The 27,654-nt window shown below is 34.5% G+C and overlaps 1 protein-coding gene and 1 non-coding gene across 7 annotated transcripts in view; one reads left to right on the forward strand and one right to left on the reverse strand.

The window, feature by feature from the left end:
- Positions 1-27,654, forward strand: part of CEP290 (centrosomal protein 290) — a 107,274-nt gene that overhangs the window by 10,844 nt on the left and 68,776 nt on the right. For 5 of the 6 annotated variants that reach the window (XM_066368667.1, XM_066368666.1, XM_066368668.1 and 2 more), the window contains exons 7-23: positions 867-920; positions 1,501-1,521; positions 1,647-1,799; positions 2,168-2,350; positions 3,576-3,665; positions 8,510-8,632; positions 9,591-9,714; positions 13,703-13,875; positions 14,894-15,056; positions 16,650-16,750; positions 16,825-16,912; positions 18,939-19,051; positions 20,971-21,055; positions 21,824-21,966; positions 24,768-24,932; positions 25,323-25,472; positions 27,051-27,166. In XM_066368667.1, the coding sequence (XP_066224764.1) occupies positions 867-920; positions 1,501-1,521; positions 1,647-1,799; positions 2,168-2,350; positions 3,576-3,665; positions 8,510-8,632; positions 9,591-9,714; positions 13,703-13,875; positions 14,894-15,056; positions 16,650-16,750; positions 16,825-16,912; positions 18,939-19,051; positions 20,971-21,055; positions 21,824-21,966; positions 24,768-24,932; positions 25,323-25,472; positions 27,051-27,166 (2,045 nt within the window). The remainder of the gene's footprint in view (positions 1-866; positions 921-1,500; positions 1,522-1,646; positions 1,800-2,167; positions 2,351-3,575; positions 3,666-8,509; positions 8,633-9,590; positions 9,715-13,702; positions 13,876-14,893; positions 15,057-16,649; positions 16,751-16,824; positions 16,913-18,938; positions 19,052-20,970; positions 21,056-21,823; positions 21,967-24,767; positions 24,933-25,322; positions 25,473-27,050; positions 27,167-27,654) is intronic. The other variant, XM_066368670.1, reaches the window with a different exon arrangement.
- LOC136396186 (U6atac minor spliceosomal RNA) lies at positions 7,817-7,942 on the reverse strand. The gene has a single exon (XR_010749588.1). It is a non-coding gene; the product is annotated as a U6atac minor spliceosomal RNA (small nuclear RNA).

Consider the following 27,654-nt stretch of genomic DNA (forward strand, 5'->3'; position numbering starts at 1 on the left):
ATTTCTTCTTTGTCCTTAACCGGTCATTCAGTTTTACTGAATATTTACAGCATGCCAAATGTGCTAGATATTAGGGATATAATGAGCAACTAGCTATATTGTTTCTCAGTGATATCACTGTTGATAATAATTGTAACATACAGATAGTATGATACTCTGGGGTACATATGTATATAAGAATATTTTGGGATACTCTGGGGAGTAATACTAAATTAAATTAGTCTGACATTATGAAAGTGATCTGTAAACTGAGACCAGAACTAGGAGTGAGCCTGGCAAAGGGAATGGGGTATACATCATATTTGATTCTTACTTACATCAGCATATGAGATGAGAAAGTAATTTCAGAGATGTTAAATGACTTATTCACACTTTACTAGATTTTGTTGGACAAAGTGTATAAAGCTAAGCCAGCCAGTTTGATTTCAGATTGCTTCTTTTTAACCATTGTGTTGTACCGCCATATATTTGTAAGTAATTGAATGTTTACTGAGAGCAGAGTATTCTAGCCCTGACATAGAACAGCTGTGAGATGATAAAGACCTTGAATAGAACATTACTCATTGTTAGGATTTGAGCAGGGGCAGTGGATATAATGTTTTTTATTTTTTGTATCTTTTGGTTAGAGGTTTTTGTTTTTTATAATCTTTTAAACTCAGCCTGTTTTATTCTTCCTAATTCTTAATTTTTCAAATTTTTGTCTTATTATTTATGTCTTGGGTAAACATTAAGTCCTTAGTAATTAAATATTCATCACTTTATTGGAGAAGATTTAAATTTTAAGTTGATTAGATAAAAATCTGGCATTATATTGAATTACTGCTGAATTTTATGTATCTATCTATTTATTTATTTATTTATTTTAGTTGGCCCTTCGAAATGAGGAAGCAGAAAATGAAAACAGCAAATTAAGGAGAGAGGTTGGTAAACAATTTTAGTAGTTGTGGTTCAACAAAGATACTTGTCAAAATATTTTTTGTAAATTTGTACTATAACCAGTACTGGAATTATCTAAGTAAGTGGTGTTTTTAAACTGGCTGATTTTATGATTGACTTCATCTCAAGGAAATAGAAAATGAATCTAGAGGTGAGGCCATTAAATATTACATTCATTTCTTAGGTCTATGTTGATAAATCTTGCTTTCTGTTTAATAAGCTATTTTTTGCTGGTTTACTAATGAAATATATGACTGGCTGTTTGTCTTATTTCTCTTATTTTATCCAGCATTCTTTTAAGATTTTTGTTTATAAAATCTTGCCTGATGTAATTATTATTTGGCTCTTCTGAGCCAAATAGTGTTTTTGCATTGTTTATCCTGATAGCAGTTCTTATCTGTTTAACATATTCAAGTTCTTTGTTTTGGTTGATAAGTACTATTCCTGCTTTCTTTTTTTATCCCAAATAATATCTCATCCTCCTAGAATGTCTTTTTTTTTATTACTTTCTAAGTATCAATTTAATTTACCTCTCTAATTACTCTTTCCTGTTCTTTTCTGTAGAATAAACGTCTAAAGAAAAAGGTGAGGCTTTAGGGGAGTGAAATCTTGGGATTTGAAAGAAATGTTCTGAGGTCACTATTTAGAGGATAAAATTTTGTTTTCCTGAGTAGTTTTTTAATAGAATAGTATATTTGGTCTGCCTTCAGAATGAACAACTTCGTCAAGATGTTATTGACTATCAGAAACAAATAGATTCACAAAAAGAAACACTTTTATCAAGAAGAGGGGAAGACAATGACTATCGATCTCAGTTGTCTAAAAAAAACTACGAACTTGCTCAATATCTGGATGAAATTCAGGTAAAATGGAAAGAATCAATGATTCTTATAAAACTTTAATTTTATAAATCTAGTATTTAGCCTATAGTTAAATTGTTTAGTATAAATCTATACTTGTAAAACATGAAATAAATTGCATCTTTAAAGTTGCTGATCTTCTTGCAAATTTATTCTTTTTATATGTCTATCTTGGACATTATTTAAGAAGAACTAAGATCTTTAGGTAAAGTTTTCTTGATATTTAATTTGGTTTAATTGGTCAACAATACTTGGTTATCAAAGATCTACAAAGAATTTTATTTTCTCTAACAGATACTTATGACTCCATTTAATTTTAATTTAAATTTCAGTTTCTTTGTTTTTAAACATGGTGTCTTTAACTTTTTTAGACTTTAACAGAAGCTAATGAGAAAATTGAAGTTCAAAATCAAGAAATGAGAAAAAATCTAGAAGAATCTGTACAGGAAATGGAGAAGATGACTGATGAATATAATAGAATGAAAGCTATTGTGCATCAGACAGATAATGAAATGGACCAATTAAAAAAAGAAAATGATCATTATCGGCTTCAAGTAAGAATTCCTGTTAGACTTATTTTTGCAGACCTCATGTTGCCTCATTATTTGAAACTAGATAGTACTTTAACTTTCTAGAATATTTTGTCTTATGCTATAATATGTCATTTTATACTGTAATATGTTGCCTTGCTGATATATTTTCCATATTTGTTTATCTAATCCCCTTACATACACTGTATAATTCTTGCCAATATGGGCATATAGGTGATACCTGAATGAATTTTGCAGTAGTCCTGCAAAGCTAATAATTATGGGAATTTTCTACCAAAGACTCTTCGGAATTCTGTGGACCATAAAGTTTTATTTTACACCCTAAATACAGTGTGTCCGTAAAGTCATGGTGCACTTTTGACCTGTCACAGGAAAGCAACAAAAGACTAGAAATGTGAAATCTGCATCAAACAAAAGGAAAACCCTCCCAGTTTCATACTTATTCAGTGCAGTTCGATGTGGGCTCACGCACAGATATTTTAGGGCTCCTTAGGTAGCTATCCCATATAGCCTCTACAGACTCATCACTGATAGCCTACCAGAACAGGGTTTCTCCACCAAACTGCCAGTTTCCTTCGACTGCTTATCCCATCGAGTAATGTTATTCCTATGTGGTGGCGCTTCGTTATAAACGTTTTGATATTCATGTTGCACTTTGGTCACGGATTCGAATTTAGCGAGCCACAGAACACACTGAACTTTCCTCTGTACCGTTCACATCTCGACTGGCATGGCCGTGGGCTGCTCCACTGTATACGCAGTGTTTCGTCATCATCTGCGCATGCGCACATGCTGGCACATCATCCTACTGAAACTGGGAGGGTTTTCCTTTTATTTGGTGCAGATTTCACATTTCTATTGTCTTTTGTTGCTTTCCTGTGACCGGTCAAAAGTGCACCATGACTTTACGGACACGCTGTATACTATAAATATTAAAGAAACGAATATATTGTTCACACATGGGATTAAACTTATTTAAGAAAATATAGTGCTTAAAAATATAACCCTCTAGTAATGAAAAATAATTATACAACTGTAAAGATGCAGAAATCATTAAATGTCACTTCTAACTACAGAACTATTTCAATAATAAATATGAACTTGTATATGTAAATATGTTTATGCACATGTATATGGTATGTATAATGCATTTATAAATAATCATGTAATAAATGAGTATATATTGCACTAATTTGCAGCAATTCTTGAAATAATTGTTTCCTCTTAGGTGCAGGAGCTTACAGATGTTCTAAAAGCAAAAAACGAAGAAGATGATTTAATCATGGTAGCTGTCAATGCAAAAGTAGAAGAATGGAAGGTACCTTTTTCAGTTGATTTAATGGCTTTTTTATTTGTAGTTTAGATTTCAATATCTTAGTCTTTGTTTCTTTTAAAGGCCTTGTAATAGTTAATGACATTTTTGTTAGGTATTTAAAAAACTGTATAAAATGTCTTAGCTAGAAAAACAATTAAAAACTGTCCTGCATAGTCCTCTAGCTTATTTATGGTTGAATGAGCTCTTCCACATCAATGAGTTAAACTTGAAACTAGACTTTTTAAGAGAAATCTAAGTCTAAAATATAAAGTATTTGTCATCTAAAATGAAGAATTCTAAATAAATTTAAATATTTTTTCATAAATCATGGTTACCTTGTATACAGTACAGCTAGTGCTTGACTTACGACCACGATCAGTTCCAACAGACCAGTCATAACACAATTTGGTCATAAGTTGAGTAGGCTATATGTACAGTACTGTGAAATGATGTTATAAAAATCTTTGTCATATTTTATCATAATTTTCTTTCATAATTGTTATATATCATAATTTTCTTTGTTCATTTTTTGCCATTTGTATCATCTCTACACCATTTGTTTTTTATTTTTACATTTGTCAGGTTTAAGTAAAACACTGCATTACCAGTACAACTGGTTTAATATTTGCAAAGACAATTTCCTCTTGATAGACATCTTGGGAGGGGTTTGATGAAAAATAATCCAAGACACAAAACACAAATTGCTGTATTGAGTCTGGTATAACAGTTGAAATGGTGCATGTGGAGATGGTAGTGCTGCCGGAAGCTGGTCCGCACTGTCGTACGCCCAGCTGGGCAATGCTTGAGCTGCCAGATGCGGAATAGTGGCTAGCGATTGTGGTCCTAAAGTCAAATGGTCGTAAGTTGCATAGGTCGTAAGTCGATCAATATTTGTAGTTATGTACTTCCAGGTTAAATTTTAGTTTAGAGTCATTTTTTTCTAACTCTCCTTCTGTTAGATTAATCAGGTTTTTGGCATTCAGTGGGAATGGGAGTAAGGAAAGGGATCTTTTAGAATCAGCAGAAATGTCTTTTTAAAAGTCTCTTACTCCTCTCCACTCTCTAACCATAGCCATATTTCAAGACTTACCAAATCAGAAGCTTGGATTATAGTGATTGTATATTTTAAAGAAAGGCTTGAAATTCTGAACAAATAATTCTCTTTTTTATTTTATTTTTTTAGTGATAGAGAGAAAGGAAGGGAGAGAGATGAAAAGCATCAACTATTAGTTTTATCACTTTAGTTGTTCATTGATTGCTTCTCATATGTGCATTGACCAGGGAGCTACAGCAGAGTGACCCCTTGCTCAAGCTAGCGACTTTGGGCTTCAAGCCAGCAACCTTTGGGCTCAAACCAGCGACCGTGGGGTCATGTCTATGATCCCATGTTCAAGCCAGCAACCCTGCACTCAAGCTGGTGACCCTATGCTCAAGCTGGTGAGCCTGTGCTCAAGCCAGCAACCTCAGGGTTTTAAACCTAGGACCTCAGTTTCCCAGATTGAAGATCTATCCACTGCACCACCACCAGTAAGGCCATAAATAATTCTCTTTATAAAATCTATTACTTTTATAATCAGTGTTTCTAACTGGGTTCACATAAATCTTATTGGCTATTTGGAATTAGTTATCATCTGGGAAGCTTAGGTAATCTATATTTTAAACAAAGGCAGTAGTACTGGACATAGGCCTATAAAATCAATTAGAGGTCAGTAAACTTTTTATAAAAGGACAAGGACTAATTATTTTAGACAATTTGGTCTCTGGTATAATTACTCAACTCTGCAGTTATAGCAGGAAAGCAGTTGTAGACAGTACGTAATGAACGAGCAAGGTTCTTTTTTAATAAGTCTTTACAAAACAGGTAGCAGACTCAAGTTTGGCCTGTGAGTCATAGTTTATCAACCTCTGGGAAAAATTGTTGTTTTTACTATGCTTAATTTTGGAGGGAGAGATGGTAGCATATGTATTCTTTTGCTTTTGTTTTTGTTTGTATCTTTTTAAAAGCATCATTTTAGTTTGTCGCTGGCCAGGTGGTTCAGCTGATTAGAGCATCATCCTGATATGTCAAGGTTACAGTTCAATCCCTGGTCAGGGCACATACAAGAATCAACTTGTAAATCCATAAATAAGTAGAACAAGAAATTGAAATTTCTCTATTTTTCTCTCTCTCTCCTTCCCTCCCTCCTTCCTTTTCTCCCTCCTTCCTTCCCTTGCTCTCCCTCTCCCTCTCTCTCTTTCCTTCTCCCTTCTTTTTTCTCTAAAATGAATCAATAAAAAAACATTATTTTATGTCAATGCATATAGTATTGCATTGTTCTTTTTAATGACTGTGTAATTTTTCTTTATAGATACGTTATTTATTTAATTGGTTCCATACTGTGTGATGTTTAGGAAGTTTCCAATTTTTGCTGCTGGAAACAATGACTATCTTTGTATAATCATTATTTTAAAAATGTTTATCTGTAGAATAAATTGCTACAAGTAAAATTGTGATATACATTGCAAGTATTCATTCAGTTTGTTACTTGTCTTTTGGCTTGATGGTATTTTTTGCTATGAAGTATTTTTAAAATATAATGTACATAATCAAATTTATTGTATTCTTTATGGCTTTTGGCCTTTTTATCATGATTAGAAAGGATTCTGAGTATAAAATTATTTTCTTATATTTTTCTAGTATCTTCTAATTTTATTTTTTACATTTAGATCTTTGAAGCATATATAATTTATTTTGGTATGAAGAATGAGATATGGATTCACTAGAGCTAGTCTGTCATCTAAATGTTATTTATTGAGGCCCTGGCTGGTTAGCTCAATGGTAGAGCGTCGGCCTGGCATGCAGGAGACCCGGGTTCGATTCCCGGCCAGGGCACACAGGAGAAGCGCCCATCTGCTTCTCCACCACTCCCCCTCTCCTTCCTCTCTGTCTCTCTCTTCCCCTCCCACAGCCAAGGCTCCATTGGAGCAAAGTTGGCCCGGGCGCTGAGGATGGCTCTATGGCCTCTGCCTCAGGCGCTAGAATGGCTCTGGTTGCAACAGAGCGACGCCCCAGATGGGCAGAGCATTGCCCCCTGGTGGGCATGCCGAATGGATCCCAGTCGGGCACATGCAGAAGTCTGTCTGACTGCCTCCCTGTTTCCAGCTTCAGAAAAATACAAAAATAAAAATAAATAAATAAATAAATAAATAAATAAATAAATAAATAAATAAATGTTATTTATTGAATATAGTGTTCTCCTAATAAAATGTAGTTCCATTTATATTACATGCAAAACTCTTGTTAAATTTTAATTTATTTTAAAATTTTTTTAATGTTGATTGATCTTTTTTTAAATTATGTATATTTGTTTTAATTATGTCTAAATATTTGAAAAAACATCATTATTTTTCAATTTTTAAACTTCTCTATGAATATATTTTTGTTTTTGTTTTTGTATTTTTACGAAGTTAGAAGCAGGGAGGCAGTCAGACTCCTGCATGCACCCAACCAGATCCACCTGGCATGCCGACCAGGGGGCGATGCTATGCTCGTCTGGGGCATTGCTCCATTGCAGCTGGAGCCATTCTAGCACCTGAAGTGGAGGCCATGGAGCCGTCCTCAGCACCTGGGCCAACTTTGCTCTAATAGAGCCTTGGTTGCTGGTGGGGAAGAGAGAGACAGAGAGGAAGGAGAGGGGGAGGGGTGGAGAAGCAGGTGAGTGCTTCTCCTGTGTGCTCTGGCTGGGAATTGAACCTGGGACTTCCACATGCTGGACTGACGCTCTACCACTGAGCCAACCGGCCAGGGCCTATAAATGTGTATTTTAGTACAAATTTTAGAAATAGGTTTTAAAAATGTCTTAATTGTTTTATTGAGTATGTATTCAATTTATAAATTAATTTATAGGTTGATGTTATTATTTGGTCCTACTAGCAAACAACACAAGATACCTTTATTATATATATAATTGGCATATAATTGACATAATATGACAATAATTTCTGGTATACAATGTAATTATTTGATATTTGTATATACAGTAAAATGATCATCACCCAGTAAATTCAGTTAACATCTCTCACCATATGTACAGTTGTTACATTTTTTGTGTATATGTGATGAGGACTTTCAAGATCCACTTTCCTAGTTATTTTCCAATATGTGTTACAGTATTAAAAAACAATGGTTCGATGTCAGGAAGTAGATGGCAGTGCCTTAACCCTGTGCATGTTATCAGGCCTGAGAACCTTCTCCATCTTTGTCCAGGGGAGCACTAAGCTTCTCTCCTTTCATATAACACGTTAAGATCCTTTCATTCATTCAAGATATTTCATGCTTCTCAGTGACACATTAGTGTTTTCTTCATAAGGATTAATTGTACAAATCTTTTTATAATTACATGGAAGTATTTCTAACTTCTTGTTTTTGGAAAGGGTTTTGAAAGCCTGAGATTGTTTTTGCTATTCCTAGAATAGCAGAAATTACAGTGTGTATTTTTTTTAATTTATTTATTGATTTTAGAGAGAGAAAGGAAGGGAGAGGGAAAAAGACAGAAACATTGATCTGTTCTTGTAATTGTGTGCCCTGACTGGGATTGAACCAGCAACCCTGAGTATGTGATTGATGCTGTAACCAACTGAGCCATCTGGCCAGGGCTACAGTGTATATTTTTTAATCATTTTCTATTTGACCTTCAGGTCATACACACAAAAGGAACATGGTTATTCAGAAGTTACTTTCTCACTTCAAAAAATTTTATTTTCTTTATTTCTTTGAAATCCCCTGATGGTATATATTAGAGTATCATAAATAAGGAATGGTTTATTAATTTTTCTCATATTTACCAGATACTATTATTTATTTCTAGTTAATTTTGTCTTCTAAAGATGATGAAATTATTGAATACCAGCAAATGTTACATAACCTGAAGGAGAAACTGAAAAATGCCCAGCTTGATGCTGATAAAAGTAATGTTATGGCTCTACAACAGGTAAAACCTCGAAGTCTGGGTTATCAACTAGTTTCTTTAAAGTTGGCAGTGAAACCTTGCACCATTTCTTATTTATATCAGCTATGCCTAATATCATGGCTTGCATTATTGGACATATAATAAAAAGTTTCAAAGTTTCTTACACCATCCAGTCCACAAAATAATTAAAGTTTTGATTTGGTAACAAAATTTTTTTGTATATTTTTCTATGTTGATGCAGATAATGTATCCATTGTTTTGCTTGGTAATTATTTAATATAAAACTATTAAAAACTTTAAAAAATTTAAAAATATCTTAATACTCTGTTATTAAAGTTTATTATATGGTATTTTAGTACTGAACTATCCTGTGCAATGTGAAATAAGCTAAAAGTATGGTTATAATTTGTACTACATAATGATTTCATTTTTAGTCTAAATATATTCATATAGAAAGAAGTTACACTGTCATTATCTGTGCTCTATACTCATAGTTCTTTATAGTTCAAAAGAAAGAAGCAAATTTTGGAAATATTTGGTGAATAAGAGCAATTCCAAGGGACAATAATTTTGAATGAAGTACTTACTATAGGGGCAACAGCTAAGATAAATAAGTGGGAATGCACAGGTCTAAACACAAACATACAAAATAGTAAAAATGGCATTGGATGGATTTTGAGGAAAAGCAACATAAAAGGAGTCCCAAGAAACCACAAATATTAGCAAGTTTTAGAATTTGTTTGTCAGAATGTTAGCCATTAAATCATCTTTAAATATTAGACTATTTTTTGAATATTTAAATATTAGTATACTTAATGTTGTATATTGCAATTGCAATATATACAATAAAAATGCATAGTTTTGACCCACAAAAAATATATTCTGCAGTCTTGTTAAAAAAACAAGACCCACTTTTTTTTTTAAATATATGATGATATTAATGAAAAGGTAATATGTAATATTCAAAAATATTTTATAGGGTATACAAGAACGAGACAGTCATATTAAGATGCTCACTGAGCAAGTAGAGCAATATACAAAAGAAATGGAAAAAACTACTTTTATTATTGAAGATTTGAAAAATGAGCTCTTAAGAAACAAAGGTAATTTAATATTTTATAAGTGTATAGTGAGTTTATATTTTGTTACATTTTAAAATACTTTTAAATTTAAGTAAAATGTCATATCAATAGATATGTTATTGACTTTTCTTTTTGAATTTTATTTTCATAAAACTGGGGTATTAACTACTTTGCATATTTACTAGGGTATAAATTTGTAAATGATGGAGATATTTTCTATAATTTTTCTCTGATGAAAATTACATTAACCTTTATTAGTAGGTTGACTATATGAAAAAGGTGACAAATGGTGGTTATATTTATTTAACCCCTTTTTTATAATTAACAACAAATGAAGACAACGTTTTGATCAATATGGCAACTTTGAAGATAGTTTTCAGTAGTAATTTGACTTGTCAACATTTCAATTAACCTTACCTAACTTAATGTCTTATCGTATTCTTTCTACTCTGGGTTGTAGTACTTTTGCTAACCCATCAAGCAGTCTGAAGATAAGCCCTTAAAACATCAGTGTTCTTATACTTCCACAGCAGTACATACTCTAGTTATATGAGAGCACATTAATGCAAACTATTCATAATAAGTTTATGACATATTTATTATAATTACTGAAGATAAAAATAATAAGGCACAAAGGGGAACTAGAGAATAAATCTATGTGATGTGTGTGTATGTAATCATCAGTGACTTAATGGTGGTTGTGGTTTGTGGTGTGGTTGTAATTTAAATAGTAAGGCAGCCTGACCTGTGGTGGCGCAGTGGGTAAAGCGTCAACCTGGAAACGCTGAGGTTGCCGGTTCAAAGCCCTGGGCTTGCCTGGTCAAGGCACATATGGGAGTTGATGCTTCCAGCTCCTCCCCCCTTCTCTCTCTCTGTCTCTCTCTCCTCTCTAAAAATGAATAAATAAAAATAAATAAATAAATAAATAGTGAGGCAAAAGCCTCACTGAGAAGATACCTGGTCAAAGACTTAAGCAGGTGAAGGAGTGAGCCATGCCAGTGTCCCTAAGCAGTGGGGATACAGGTGAAGGCACTGAAGCAGGAGTGTGCCAAGCTGGAGTGAAGAACAACAAAGGAGCCTTTGTGGTGGGAGAAGAGTGAGCAAGTGAGGTAGTAGCAGATGATGAGATCAGAACAGTAACCGGGAGCCATATCTTATGGGGCCTTAGAGTTCACTGTAAGGACTTTGGCTTCTATTTTAAGTGAGAAGGGACACCAAAGAAAGTTTCTGAAGAGAGGGGTGATATAATTGGACTTAGCTGTATCTGCTCTAGAGTATAGGAGTGGTAAGGGCAGAAGCAGGGAGGCCTATTCTAAAACTATTGCAATAATATTAATAATAACCTTTGGAGAGGTAATAGTAGCTAAGAGCAGTAGAGTTTTTAGATGTAGTCAGTTTTGGGTGTATTTTGGAAGTGATAGAAATAAAATTTGCCTACAGATCAGAAGTACGATGTGAGAGGAAGAGTTATCAGGATGTTTAGTTGAACACTGCGGAGGGCTGTGGACAGGAAGGTTTTGTGATGACTAGATACTTAGACAAGGCATGTCAAAGTTACGATGCTTATCAGACACTGGAGTGAAAGTGTTAAGAAAGCCCTTGTATAGAAATGTCTGCGGTTCAGGAGAACAGTTTAGGCTAAAAATGTAAATTTTGGAACCATGTACATAAAAATGATAGTTGAAATCATGAGGCTGACTGAGATTGAGGGAGAAAAATATTGGTTAAGAAGAAAAATCTAAAGACTGAGTCCTGAAATACTTTTACTTTAGAGGCAGGGAGATGAAAAGGAACTAACAAAGGAGGATGAAAAGGAATGGCCAGAGAGATGGGAGGAAGAACCGGCATGTAGTTAGGAAAACCGCCTGAGCAGTGTCATCAAGGAGGAGAATAAGCCACTGTGTTCAGGGCTGTGTTCATTCAGCTGCTAAGGCAACACGAGCACTCAAACTGACCATTGGATTTAGCAGTGGCCACTTTGGTCAAAGAGAAAATGGTTAAAGGTGAAATAGAACAGATATAGACTCTTGAGGAGTGTTTCTATGAAGGAAATGAGAAAAATAGAGTGGTTGCCTGAGGGAAAAGAGGAGTGATGGAAGTATCTTTAAAGTGGAAGAAATAATCATGCTTCTAGGTTAATGGGAAAGAAGAACAATGAACTGGTGAAGCCGGGGAGAGAGAGAACCTTCTGGAGCAATACTCTTGAGAAGACAACGGGATGTGATGTAGTACTCCAGTGGAGTCGTTGGCCTTAGAAGCACAGGATTTCATCCATCATAACAGGGTGGAAGGTGGAGGGTATAGACGCAGATGCAGTGGCTGCGTAGCTGTCCTGAGGCGGAGAGCTTCTAGACCTTCTCTACCGATTGCTTCTGTTTTCTCAGTGAACAGGAAGCAGGGTTCTCAGCTGAAGATGGGGACGGGGAGATAGATATATTAGATGTATTAGAAGCTAGAGGGGAATGTAGGAAATGGTCATGTGGAAGAATGAACAGGCTGCAAAATGTAGTTAGGTTGTTGAGCAGCCTCAAGGCCCACCTGACATACATATTTCTGTGTGTGTGTGTGTGTGTGTGTGTGTGTGTTTTATATGTATTAAAATTATACTTTGAGCTTAGTTTAAACTGCTTTACAAGGATGATTGATGTTGTAGTTGTCATATATTACACCAGTAGAAGAAAAAGTGGTGGTTGAGCTCTGCTATTGAATAAGGAAGAGATCTTATCTAATGACACTTCAGTCATCATAGCATATGACCTCTGAAGCCCACAGAAGATTTATGTACTGGAATATTCTCTATATCTTAAATTTAACTTGTAAATATGACAGGCAATGATGTTTTGCCCTTCATTGGTTAGGATTAGGTTTAGCTGTCAGAAACGGATCTGAAAAAAAATGGTGGAAAATCAAGATAGAAATTTATTTCTCACTTGTGCAATAAAATTAGGAAAACTCTGAACCTTGACCATTGCACTAGGGTGTGGCCTTCGTCTGCCTCTTCCAAAATGGAGCTTTCCCTTCACGTTTACTTTCCAAACTGCAAGGTGGAGGGAGAGGGGGCAAGAGGCAAAGAGCACAGACTGATGGACAGGCAGGTGAACATGGAGGGCGTGTGGGAGAAGGGAGACTAGGTATGGGGGACAACTCAACCTGCTGTCACACTCCTCAACCAGCAGTTCCTCCAGAGAGCCGGTCTCACTCACTAATGGGATCTACACTCATCTAATGTCTGTACTAGTCCAGTGCCTATATACCCAGTAAATCAGTGGATGTTTATTATGGATGAGTATAAAATGATTTGTGTCAATAAATTTTACAATGATAGGAATACTGTATTTTGGTCTAGCAACAATTTGGTAAGATAATAAAGAAGGATTTTTTTTTTTTTTTTTAGCTATTTAAGTGTAGCTGCAGATGACAGAAAATCAAATGTAACTGATTTAAACAGGAAAGAAACATCTTTTTCCAGAATATAAACAAAATTGAGGCAACTAGTTGAGGATTCATGTGATAGCTGCACAAATATCAGCCATCAGCCATCCTGTCTCTTGTTACTCTGCCTATCTCAACACGTGGCTTCCATCTCATGTTCTAAGAATAATGAGTTCCAGCCTTAATATTTATATTCCAGCTGTCAGGGGAGAGAAAAGAAAAAAAAAAGGATCCACATCTTTTCTTTAACCACATTTCTTGAAATATTCATATGATTTTTCTGTGTGTATCCCATTAGTCACAGGACTGCATGTGGCTGCTGAAGTGTAAGTGGAAATTTGGTGTTTATTTCAAGTGTCCAGCTAAAAATCCATAATTCTGTTACAAGAGAAAAAGAGGGTGAATATTAGAAGAATGTGCTAGCTGTCTTTGCACAGTGACCATTCTTTGTAAAGCAGTGTTTTGCAGTTTTTTACAGTCCATCTCCCTTCAGCCAGGAAGATTTTATTGATTGGAATCAGTGATTTAAAGGAATAGTCAATTCAGTTTATGTATGTTCTTTATTTTTACCTTGTAGGTGCTTCAACATTTTCTCAACAGACTCATTATATGAAAATTCAGTCTAAGGTTCAAATTTTAGAAGAGAAAACTAAAGAGGCCGAGAGAACTGCTGAACTGGCTGAGGCTGATGCTAGGGAAAAGGATAAAGAACTAGTTGAGACTCTGAAGCGATTAAAAGATTATGAATCGGTATGTATTTTTATCTGACAGTCAAGGAGTTTGCAGTTCTTCTTGCTACCACATTTAGACTATTCTGTGCCATTTACTCACACCATTTAAAAACATTCCAGAAATATCTTATGATAAAGGTTTCCTAACTGATTTCTCTAGACTATTCAAACTTTTAAGTAGCATTTACCTTTTGGCAGGAGAATTATTTTCAAACCATTTGCCCAGATAATCAGCTTTGGTGAGAGAGCAAGATTAGATGCTTTGTAATCTGTGTCATTGTGCCACCACGTAGATGTGACACCACTGGTTAGTTTGATGAACATTACAGCAGAGACAGTTTTATTGCCTACAATGCCAATACAACCTTACTTTGTACTTTTTATATTTTTAAATCTGATTACTACTAAGTCGGGCAACTACGTATTCTAATGATAGCGCTGATTGACCCTTACTTTTCTCTATTTTGTAAAGTGTTTTACGTGCAATATTCTGAGTCACTTTGCCATTAGGATACTGTATTCGGAAGTTTCAGCTCTTTCATTTTCCATCATTATCATCATCATCCTTATTTTTAATTTTGAGAGTACATTTATTAAAGCTGGAGACAGTGAAACAAGGAAGACGTTAGGATAGAAGCAGCAACAGGAGAGGCTAGGTGGGGCTCTCTAGAAATGTTATGGGAAAGAAATGATCCTACACTAGAAAATTAGAGAAAAGAAGCCTTGGAGACAGGTTCAAGGGGTTAGCCCCAGAAAGCTGCTGCTGTCCATTGCTCCCCTGGTTGCAAGTTTCATGGGGACCCTTACAGTTTAGGGGATGCACGCCTGAGAGGGAAGAAAGGTGTGGGCATGCTCCCGAGGGGAGAGCGTGCCTCCAGCAGCATTATTATTGATTTGTTTTTCAAAAGCACAATAAAAAATAAACCGTAAATATATGTGCACTTTCCATCAAACTTAATGAGAAAGTAAATTTATGAGTTTGATAATTTATTCAAATAAACCATGTTCTATTTAAATTAGATTGGGTATGTTTTTAGGGAGTATATGGTTTAGAAGATGCTGTCACTGAAATAAAGAATTGTAAAAACCAAATTAAAATAAGAGATCGTGAGATTGAAGTATTGACAAAGGAAATCAATAAACTTGAGATGAGTATCAATGATTTCCTCGATGAAAACGAGGCACTGAGAGAGCGTGTGGGTGAGTCATCTTTTAACATACGTAATATTTTGTTCAGTCCTAATTGTCATGTCATTTCAGTTTTTCTTTTTGATTGTTTATTATTATTTTTTAAAGAGGTGAATGCTTTTTTACAAATAAATTCTTCTATAAAAACATTTAAAACAAAAGTGGAGCTACCCTGATTGAAGTAAGTTTGGGGGTTTGATGGGGTTGGGCTGGTGGCCGGGCAGGCCTGGGCACTGCTTTATGCAGGCCACAGTCTTCAGTAATGATTGCTTATTAAGAAATGAAAGTCTACTAAGTTAATACCACATATTACAAGTTAGTTAACCCTTTACTTTTTTCCAACAACAGTAAAATCTGTTGATCCATGTCAGTATGTAAAATGCCCTTGTTTCAGAAGAATTCATGAGGACATTTAGAAATACTATTTAAATCTTTTTAAGACTTTTAAGTACTTGAATTTTATAATCTAAGTATTTTCTTTGGTTGAGTAGTTTAAGGTTACTGTTGATTCTAAGAAGTAATTAGTAAATATAGCTTAAGAGTTTATATATCGATTTCAATAGTTTATTAGTGAATATTACTCATTTTAATGTTATAAAAATTCAATCTAAATTACTACTTTAAAGTAAAAATAAAGCAAATACTAATTCTATTTTGCTTGGTAAATACCAGTTAATAGTTTCTTAAAATTAACATGATCATCTGTAAAAACTGTTCTCTAGAGGAAGGAAAAATAAATATTTTATACAGTTTATTTATTTGTAAAAGAGTGTCTCACTAGGACCCATAGTCATTCCAGGACCTCAAGTTAAAAGTGATCGATAGCTTGACCTATCGAATCACAACCAGCTTCAGTCTAGAGGTTCCTACAGATGACTGAGCCATCCAGATAGCTGTCAAAAACACCAGTCCTGTGTTGTATATGCTTCAAAATTTGGTTATAATTACTGGAAACAACTTTGCTTTCTGGTTTTCAGAGCATAGATGCTTAAGTAATAAGGAGGCTAGGAGATCGGCACACCAGGAGCCTCAGGCCAGTCATGATGATATATATATATATATTGTGTGTGTGTGTGTGTGTGTGTGTGTGTGTGTGTGTGTTTAAAGTGAAGGAGTTTATTAGTGAAGCACTGAAACAGGGAGTGGCTACTCCTCAGGCAGAGCAGCCAATATTCTTAATATTGATATTAAATAATGACGACTGTGGCAGGTGCTGCACTAAGTCCTTTATTTAGTTTGATTTTATTATATTCCTGACAACAGCCAAAAAACGATGTGCACACAGTATTATACCTTTGACTTAGTTAATAGTTGAAAGCGGGACTTGAATCCAAGCCTGTTTTATCACAAAGTTTCTTTCTTAATTATTATATTTATAGTGCCTCCATGACAGCCAAACACAGTGAAGACAGATCCTAAATAGTTTTAACTTGGAGGGTCACAGTTCAAACATTAGGAAACTTTATGCACAAAATGTACCCTATGTATTTAGTGATGCTGACTTAAATTATAACCAGTTGCTTGATGGTAACTAGTTGCTATATGATACTTTTGTAGTTCATTTGAATGTTGTTAAGGTTTTAGTCATATTACTCTCTATTTTAGGCCTTGAACCGAAGACAATGATTGATTTAACTGAATTTAGAAATAGGAAAAGTTTAAAACAGCAACAGTACAGAGCCGAAAACCAGATTCTTTTGAAAGAGGTAAGTGCAATAGTCAACTGGTTATTTTTCTGGTTGAACTAAAGAAAAATATTTAAAAAGTTTATACTTTGTAGATTGAAAGCCTAGAGGAAGAACGACTTGACCTGAAAAAAAAAATTCGCCAAATGGCTCAAGAAAAAGGAAAAAGAACTGTAACTTCAGGTATACCCATTTATTCCAAATCTTTAAAATAATCATTGGGAAATGAATTGTTGGCTCTGAAGTTTTCTGTATGATAGAAATATTATCTCTACCTTATTGTGATTCTGCTACAAGTTTAATAAATGAAAATAATGGCCTGAAGAAGATTATGTAAATGAATGTCATCAAATAAACTTTGAAAATAATGGACTTTTCAAAAAGTTGTAGAAAAATGTGTGGAGACAGTGACTACTGGGAGAGCACATGGAGTGCCCCGAGGGACCTGGGGGAGACCTCGCAATCCCCTCACGGGTTTCATGAGAGGGTCCTGACCCCCAGTCCTAATGGGTATTTATTGATGCACACAAATAGATACAAGGACTAGAATGAGGAAGTAAGGAAGGGGAACTTTACAAAAAGGCAAGGGAGTAGCTCAAATGTCCCCACCCACTGCTTAATCAGAATTGCTAATTCTATCCCTACTGTGCTGCTTGCTGTTCGGCAGAGTACTGCATTCAGTTCTTTTGTCAGTAAAGCCACTGTGGCCTTTGCCTCAGGGCACTGAACTCTCTGTCCCTGTTCTATGTTCCTATTCAGGGCCTCTGCAGAAAAGTCTATTATTTGTGGACCACCCCAATAAGTTGTGTTTTCTTTTTTAACATTTTAGTTTCTACAACACATCCAAAAATTTCTAGAAGGGCAAATCTTTGTAATTTAGTAGTCTTTTACACCAGTTTTCTCATTATTCATGATTCTTGTCTACTTTATATGTGTCTTCTAACCATTTTAGTACTTAAACTCTTTCATGTATAGCCTGGATAAGGAATGATAAAGAAGATAAAGTTTATATTAGTTTCTCATATTAATATCTTATTGAAAGGAAATTTCAAGAAAAATTAGTTAAATCAGGATGTTGTATAGGCTACATGCAGATCTAGGATTTGGAAATAATTTTTCTACCTCTTTTTTGAGTTAAAACTTGATTTAAGTTTTTAACCCATTTGTAAAGCCAGTAGGCACGGTCACCATCACAGCCACCTGGCCCATGCAGGTTCGCATTGGATTTGGACAGACCGTAATGAAACAACGGAGCCAAGAATTGGTGGGCCATTACCTTTAATCCTAGCTTGCACCCAGCAGGCAAGTAAAAACACACATTGGGCTCCAAAACCCACTCATTCAGTGCTCACAAAGCTACTGACTTATCCAAGTTTCCTAGAATCAAAGATTTCTATCTCACTAGCCTTTTTCATCTCTGTTCCCCATCTCCTTCTCTCTGCACAAACTCTGCACAAACTGACTTCTCCTTTACCATTCTGCCATCTTGGCTGCTTCTCCTGGCCTTCTCCATGTGGCCTTTCTCTGCTCTCCTTTCTCTGCTCTCTCCTCTAATGCTAATCTCAGGAACCAAGAGGACAAGCTCCCGGTCTGCCCCATTTTATAGTGTAGAAACCAAAACCTTTAATCCAATATATAAACAAGGAAGTCTCTGATACAAAGTCACTTAACTGAGGCATAATGGGGTTCCTCATGAGAGTGCACTACCCCACATCAAGAAGGGTGGGAAAGGCTTAGTCCTAAAACCAAGCCCCAGGCTATAAGGATCCTGCCTTCCCACTGCCCGCCCCCAACACACATTAATACAATCATGCCCATTCCAAGCAAGAAGGGCAACCAATATCACCTGGACAACAGGCCTCCACGTGGGCAGCGCCATCCTCAACAAAGTGAGCATAATATATTTTATCTGCCCAACACCATTTATGTCAGAGGTTGAAATTTTTGAAATTCAGTTCTTCCAAAATTTTCCAAAAATTCACATCATCTTTTGACAAACTCCCTGCGCACCAGTATCTGCAGCAGTGACTAACTGTGCCATGTGATAACGTACCCCCAGGAGGCAGACGTGTGTGAAAAGGAGGATGTAAATAACTCCCACGGCACCACCATTCCAATAATGGAACATGAGGCATAAATGGGTTAAGAATGAAAATATTGAAATAATAAAGTTATTTTATGTCTAATTCTTTATATCTTTTATATGTAGGATTAATAGCTGAGGACCTGAACCTAACAGAAAACTATTCTCAAGAAAATAGAATAGAAGAAAGAAAATATGATTACATGAGCCTCAAAAATATGAATGCAGCACCTTCAAAGGTAAGCAGTATTTGCTACAGCAAAGAGAAAAAAGAATGTCAGTTCTTTCCTTTCTGCCCCATTATCTCATTTTAGACATTGCTTTTTTAATAGTTGTTAAATAAAAATTTTTTTAATTTGAATAACCTGTTCATTCAAGGATTGATTAATGAGACATTATTTGCTTTGAATACAGATTACGAGTTCAGATAAAATAGAGCTGCTGCATAGGAGAGCATCATTCAGTATAGTATTCCAGACTCATATCAGAAAGAGGCAGAAGAGAATATGACTGTAGGATCATTATCAAGGATGGTGTCTGAAGTTCCTCTGAGTGTAGTAACAAGTGAAGTGGATCCATCTGTCTCTTTAGACATTCTTCATCTACACAAGATAATATATTGCCAGAAGATATAATAATAAGGGAGATTTTTAAAGCACCATGTCTCCAATCTTTAGGAAATCCAGAATCGTTAGTCAATATCTTTAGTAGGGAAAGTAATGAAGAAATAAATTACTTTCTATACTCTCTTTCTGACAACTCTTTGAAGAAAGTATCAAGAAGCCGTCAGGGAAAAAAAAAAGCCATCAGGAGCCTGAGAATATGAGTTTTACACAAAAAAGCAATTTATCTTTACAAGTCTTAACGACAGCTTCAGATTTAATACAGAAATTATCTCTTAGGCAAAAATGTGCAATATTTTGTCAACAGATTCATGGTAATAAAGCTGATGTGGATAAATCACAAATAGCATCATCAGAAGATGAACAGGTTCATATCCAAATAAAATATGCTGATAGTATGAAAGAAAAACAAAAAAGTGAAACACCCTTACAGGCAAAGATTTTGAAAAGTGAACTTGAAGTTAATCTTCCAGACCCTATGCCTATTACTGCAAAATCAGAATTATCTCAGATAGATTCACTTGAAAATACTATAGAACAGCTGCAGAGAGAACATGTATTTATTTCTCAGGTGAGCTTTCCTCTAAATTACGTTCCTGGTATTGCTTTTTTATTAACTTTTTTTAAATGACTTTTCTAATGAAGTTCTGTAAATACTGATTATAATAAGATTTTGTTAATGTTTGTGCATTAATGTTAATTTATGCCCATTTTATTTTCTTATTTTCTTATTTTTATTATTATTTTTAATTTTAGTGAGAGGAAGGGAGGCAGACAGAAAGCCTCCTGCATGCACCCCGCCTGGGATCCACCTGGCCTAGGGGGCGAGGCTTTGTCCATCTGGGGCCATTGCTCCATTGGTCAGTAGTGGAGCCTTTTTTTTTTTTAGCACCTGAGGCAGAGGCCACTCAGCCATCCTCAGCTCCTGAGGCCAACTGCTTGAACCAGTCAAGCCATGGCTGTGGGAGAGGAAGAGAGAAAGAGAAGGGGGAGAGGTGGAGAAGCATATGGTCACTTTTCCTGTGTGCCTGACCAGGAATCAAATCCAGGACATCTATATGCTAGGCTGATGCTCTACCACGGAGCCAACTAGCCAGGGCCCATTATATTTTTTAAAAATCTGAAAAATGCAGTACATTTGGTATGAATTCATCTACTTGCCTAATTTATTAAATATTTCTTTAGATTGAAGTCACAACACAGGATTTATTGATCAAGGAAGCAAACAGTAGGAATGCAGAAATAGAGCTTGAACGTTATAGAAGCCAGGCAGAACAGGTAGTGTGGACATTAAAAGATATTATTGCACTAAAGACAAAAACCTTTATTATATCTTATTTACCTTTTGCCATACATGGGAGGAGGATCACCATGTGTTTTACCTTTTAGATTTTATTTTTATGACTGCTATTATGTTTCTATAACTTATATTTGGTGTGTTAAACCTCAATTGATCAACTTTCTTAAAACTTCAAAAGTAAACAATTGTGATATTTGTAAAGAAATTAATTTTGTTTTCTTTATGTTTTGTTTAGAGTGAATTTCTTTCAAGAGAACTAATTGAAAAGGAAAGAGATTTAGAAAGGAGTACAACGGTAATAGCCAAGTTTCAGAATAAAGGTAAATTACTATTATCTTTTACTTTTTCTGTGCGTATTTATCCTATACTGAAAATAATGGGCCTGAAAGTACTTTAATACAATGTTTTCTAATCTATTTTAGCCTTAAATTCCTGCATAAGATATAGACGTTAGTCTCTCTCTTTCATCCATTTGGCTTGCCTTGCTACTATATTTATATACAGAGAATGTTCTTAGTCTGAATTTTTTTGTGACGATAAAGAAGTCTCTTCTGTTTTGTTCTCTAATGAAAGTAAACAACGTTTTAAATTAAAAATAAATTTAATATAAAGTGAAGACAAAGTATGCTTATGATTTATTTCTTTGAGCTGTGAGATATATGTGTGTGCATATGATTTCAATAGGTATACCATTCAGCTCAACTGTTCACACACTGAATTTGTACTTGAATTTTTTTTTTTTTAATTTTATTTATTTATTTTTAGAGAGGAGAGAGAGACAGAGAGGGAGAGAGAGGAGAGAGAGAGAGAGAGAGAAGGGGGGAGGAGCAGGAAGCATCAACTCCCATATGTGCCTTGACCAGGCAAGCCCAGGGTTTCAAACTGGCGACCTCAGCATTTCCAGGTCGACGCTTTATCCACTGCGCCACCACAGTCAGGCTGTACTTGAATTTTTTGTGTGTATTTATTTGTATTTGCATTTTACAAATGGGTTGTTTTTACTGTATGTGAACTATTTGTCATCTATATAGAATAATGTAATTGTGAAAAAGATCTATTCATCCAATGAGAAAAATATGTCATTTTAGTAAAAGAATTAGTTGAAGAAAATGAACAACTTGAAGAAGGTATGAAAGAAATATTGCAAGCTATTAAAGAAATACAGAAAGATTCTGATATCAAAGGAGGAGAAACATCTCTAATTATTCCTAGTCTTGAAAGACTAGTTAATGTAAGTTATTTTTACATACTAATGGTTTCACTTTGTTATTTCATCACTTAATGATATTGTTCACTGTCTACTAGTCTCTGTAGTTTCTGATGAGACATTTGCTGTCTGTCATTTGAGTCATTGATCCCTGTATATAATATTCCCATGCTTCCCCTCAGGCTGCTTTCAAAACTTTATATATTTTTTTACCAGTTTGACTGTAATGTGCCTGGGTGTGTGTGCGTGCACGCACACACATTTGTACAGTATATATGTGTCTGTATCTTGTTTGGGGTTTGCTGAGCTTCTTGAATCTGTTTACTTAACGTTATTCACTACAGTTAGGAAGTTTTCTATGAGTAATTTCTTTATTCTTGTGTCCCATTCCCTCTAGAACTCCAGTGAAACATTTTATACCTTTTGATATTGTCTACAGGTCCCTGAAGTTCTGTTCATTTTTTCCTAATGAAAGTATACTTTTCCTAATTCTTTATCTTCTCCCAATTGTATAATTGCTATTGATTTTTAAAAAATTTATTTTCTTTTAATTTATTGGGTGTACATAAATTCTAGTGTCCCCCCAAATACCTTCCCCCCTCCCCCGTGTTCCCCACCACATCCCCCTTGCCCTCCTCCCCACAACCCTCTCCCATTTTGCGTTTCTGCTCTCATCCCATCCTCTCATCCCGCTTTCCTCTGGTCCCTTTGATCCCGTCTCTGTCTCTATTCTGTTCCTCAGTTAATATTCTTCATTGGTTTAAAATTGAAGGAGAAATAAAAAGCTTCCCAGACATAATCGCTATTGATTTTTACGTTCACTTATACTTTCCTCTCTCACCTCCATTCTTCTGCTTCAGCATTCAGCCTGAGGCCTGGCAGGGTTTTTACACAGACTGTGGAAGTCCTTCTTGCTAGTTCTTTTTCTTTCTGGGATTCCTCTCTCACTTTCTATAGCTTAGGGCTTGCTCTGTTCTTTGGTTTTCTAGGTCAGACAGTTAGCAGGCCACTGCCACCGCAGGCTGCCCTCAGAGGAAGGCCTTACAGATGGCAAATCACGCCTGGCTGGTCCGCTTTTCAAAGTTCCAAGACCCCTTCAAAATCTGCTTACTTTGGTTTATTTCTTGAACCTTTAAGTAGTTGTTTTGTATTTACTTGTTAAATGTGGAGGTGTAGGTCTCTTACGACCTTATGCCACAAAACTGAATGTGTAATAGAATGTAGTAAGAATATTTTAAAATGTTTAAAGAATTAAGCATTGCTACAGTAAAGATTTTAGCCATCAAAAAATATTCTTTTTGTATTTACTATATAAGGACTTAAAAGTCCTTCTATGGTTGGTGACTTCTTTTTTCTTTTTTTTTTTGCCTCTGCTATTTTGAATGTCCCAAATGATTCTTCAGTTTTTTTATGTGAACATCTTTGCCTATAATGCTACCCACTACTGATATACTGGGTCTTAGATCAAACTTTATTCTCCAAAGGAAAATCTGTATTCAGTAAATGAATAGCCCAGGAAATTCTATTTCAGTTGACAGCTTCGGATCTTCTTAAGACCACTGCTTCCATAGATTTTATCTGCTTCTATTGGTGATTGTTGGTCTTTTTTCTGAAATATATGCCCTGTCTAAAACTTAAAATGACCTAATGCTACTCCTCCAAAAAAATATTTATAGGAAATGACACTTTAGATCAGATAATTATGGTTTATACACTTCAGTTCACTGTCTATTGTTATAGGATTTTTTTTCAGTGCCCCTAATAACTGTCTAATTTATTCTTATTTTACCAAAAGACCATGTAGACAACTAAGAACTGTTTTCTTGTCCATCAGAATTTCCCTTCTACCTACTTCTGTTTTCCTGGTATCCCTGCTGAGTTAGTATAATTTATTACTTCACATGGCCTGCTCTGATCTCCTAGGTTAATGGCTTACTTTATACATCTGCTGCCCAGAGTTAAATTACAGATTACCGTCCTGAGTAAGAAGTTACATTTGGTTTTACTCATCTTACCACTTTGTTTTCTACCTTCATTTCTGAAGCTTTATTATGCATTTAGTAGGTTTAATCCATAGAGTTCTTTTAAAGTCCAAATATAGTTATATGTATGAATTGTGTAGATGTGTATATGGTACATGGGTATATGATTGTCAGAGAATTAGGCCCAGTGAAGCTGCTTTGATATTTTAATATTTGACATATTTTTGCTTATCTGGCACTCTTGGATAATACTATATCACCATTCTTTGCCTTTGTTTACCATTGTGCTTCAACTGGGAAGAGAAAGTGATGAAAAATTCACTTAATTGAATGTAGTAGCTATTTCATTCCTTTGCTCATGCTTAAAAATCAGGCATTGCATAATTTCAAAATATTTTCATATATATCTCATTTTGACTATATAAAAACCTTGTGAAGTTGACAGAGCTAATATTATTTTCTTTTCTTTAGAGATAAGGAAACAAAGGTATAAAGAATTAAATCACTGTCCAGCTAGCAAGAGATTGGTTAAGAGGTGAACCCTAGTTATCTTATTCCTGTCTGGTTGTTTTACTATTATAGTTGACCAGTGTACTAAGATTAGCTAGATGTTTATTGTTATAGTGAAGTAATTACTATGTTTGGTAATATTGCTGTAAGTCAAAAATAGACTTTTATAAGTTTCAGTTCATAAATAAGAAATAGATTTGGCATATTTTGTTATTATGAATGGCGATAGGAAAAGTAAAATGCTTACATGTAAATTTTATTTAAAAGTAGATTTTCAAACTATGAATTTAGTGTCTTTCTCTACACTTCTTCAATATAATCTAAATTTATTAGGCTATAGAATCAAAGAATGCAGAAGGAATCTTTGATGTCAATCTCCATTTGAAAGCCCAAGTTGATCAACTTACTGGAAGGAATGAAGAATTAAGGCAGGAGCTCAGGGAAGCTCGGAAGGAGACTATAAATTATTCTCAGCAGTTGGCAAAAGCAAATTTAAAGGTCAGAATTTTATCTAATAAAGGGAAATGCTAAGCATTGAACATAAGTATAATATGAAACTTAATTTTTTTAAAAATGACTAATTTGTGAGAAAATGCCCGTTGAATTAATTCTTTCAACATTAAGAAATACCTGTTTGAATTTTTCTTATAAAATTAAGTGGAAAAATAAGTGCCTTATAATATAAAAGAGTGCAGAAATTCTAAGTATATAATTAGGCATTTTTAAGTAGAAATTAAATTATGACTTAATTAATTCCTGGCTGGGCATTTATATATCTACTTTTAGAAAATATTCAGTAGAAATGTAAATTACCTTTAATTTTTAAATTTGTCTTTCTTCTTTGAGGGTTAAGAGACATGATTCTATTTCTGAACTGCTTGTTTCCAGATAGATCATCTTGAGAAAGAAACCAGTCTTTTACGACAATCAGAAGGATCAAATGTTGTTTTTAAAGGAGTAGACTTACCTGATGGAATAGCACCGTCCAGTGCCAATATTATTAATTCTCTGAATGAATATTTAATACATATTTTACAGGTACTGAAAAATTTACATGTGAATAACAAACAATTGGTAGTATGTTTTTGAATTTAGTCTTCGTGTATTCTTGAGTTCTTAGACTATTAACAGATACATTTTAATGGATTTTGATGTTATATGGAATGTTATGAATAAAATTAATTTATTCCATTTATGTGTGTGAGTAGCATGCTTACACATCTTGTTCACATGGGTATCATGAAATATATGATCGACAGGTAGAATAATTCACAGCTTCTGTAAGGTAGTTGCGTCTAAATGAAGTGAGCACTTTTATTTCTCGCTGGTTGGAAAAGCAATTAAGTGACTGAAGTCTTAAGCTGCTTTTACTGTAACAATTAAAATGGTTCCTCTTAAGTGTAAGAAAAAGCTTTTAGACAGAAATTTTTTATCTCCTTCTTTTGTTGCCCTCTAAAGTGTTGGTTAATCCATCAGCAAATTAGAATGTAAATTATTTGCCCTGTGTTTGTTTCTCAGTTTTGCCATCTATATCGTGGTCATTATGAGTGGCCTAATGAAAGATGCTTTCGTTATTTCACTTGAAGTGTGAATACCATAACATTACATGCGTTACTATACCATCACAAAAATATGTCAAAATGAAGTATGTTTCCTTTTCCTAGATAATTCAATTTTTAACATTCTTGAGTTAATATTATCAAATTCTTTTTATATTTGGAAATTATATTAATCATTTTCTTAATATTAGAATTTATATGTTATCTGAGGGACAGGTGACTTTATACTTATTAGGACACCACTGTATAGTTAGTGTTATACATTACTTTTAAATTCATAATTTTAGCACTCTGGTTTCTCTCATTTTTCTGCAATATGGGGACACTATCATTAAGTACAGTATTGGCATTATGACATTGTCATCTTGCTTCAGATTAGGTTCATTTTTTGTTTTTTACCTTTATATAAAAAAAACATGAGAACTGTGGCAGAATAGAGAGAGGACACTGATTGGGAATCTGAAAACCTGTTCAAAGTGATAAAACTGGTCCTTAGACTTTCAATCCTAAGGCAGCATAGAGTGAAGGAAGTCAGACAGACCTGGCCTACAGTGTTGCATCTACATATATATAAAGTGCTTGGTACCAAGCTCAGCATAAGTGCTCAGGAAATGGTTGCTAAGGGTTCTGCTAAGGAGTTTTAATGTTGAATAAGTTGTTCAGTCTTCTAAGTCTCAGTCTCTTCATCTTTGAAAACAATTATTTGGAAAGTGTAATTGGAGTGGAGGCATGTGTGTGTATGCTCACGAAAGGGTGTGAATAACTAGAGGTAAGTATGCAACTAGTGTATCTGATCATTTGTGTCGTCACTATAACTACCATATATGGTAAAATTAATTTCACTTGTTTTATAGTGCTTCTTTTTTACACATATTGCCTCATTCCATATGCCTTAAACTAAGTTACTCAAAATAGTCATAAAAATGATCTGTGCTTTTTATGACGACTATTCTTCTTTATATATTTTTCAAAAATCTTGCCAGAATATGAATTGCTACCTTCAAATTTAAAATTTATTCTGATGCTTTTTTATTCTTATTTTTACACCCATTTTTAGGAACTGGAAAATAAAGAAAATAAGCTAAAAGATTTAGAAGATTCTCTTGAAGACTATAACAGAAAATTTGCAGTAATTCGTCACCAACAAAGCTTATTATATAAAGAATATCTAAGGTATAATGTTGCCAAAACTTTATAAATATCATATAATTGCAGCATATTCTTGTTAATGATCAACATAACGTAAAAGTATTTAGGTATTTTGTTATACCCTTCCCTCCTGCCTCTTCGTCTCCACTTATGTATCTCAGTTTAGTATCTATAAAATTTTGTGATAGTAATACCTTTTTCTCAGGGGTGTTAGAAAACAAGTGAGTCATATGAAAATGCTCAGATATGAGGCTTTGGAAATATCATGGCATTTATGAACACTTTGTGTCAGCTGTTAGCATCATTTTTCATCATCACTATCATAACTATTCACATTTTCATAGGGAACTAATGTATTTCTCCTTATCTCAGCCATCCCATTTACATCAATAGAATAATTTTCTTAGTAGTAATTAGAATACCTGATAAAAAGTGATTTGAACACTAAAGATGATTATTATATAATCTAACAAGAAACCCATCATTAATTATAGGGTAGGTCATATTATCTC

This window comes from Saccopteryx leptura, chromosome 2, assembly GCF_036850995.1.
Source record: "Saccopteryx leptura isolate mSacLep1 chromosome 2, mSacLep1_pri_phased_curated, whole genome shotgun sequence".
In the NCBI taxonomy this organism is placed as follows: Eukaryota; Metazoa; Chordata; class Mammalia; order Chiroptera; family Emballonuridae; genus Saccopteryx; species Saccopteryx leptura.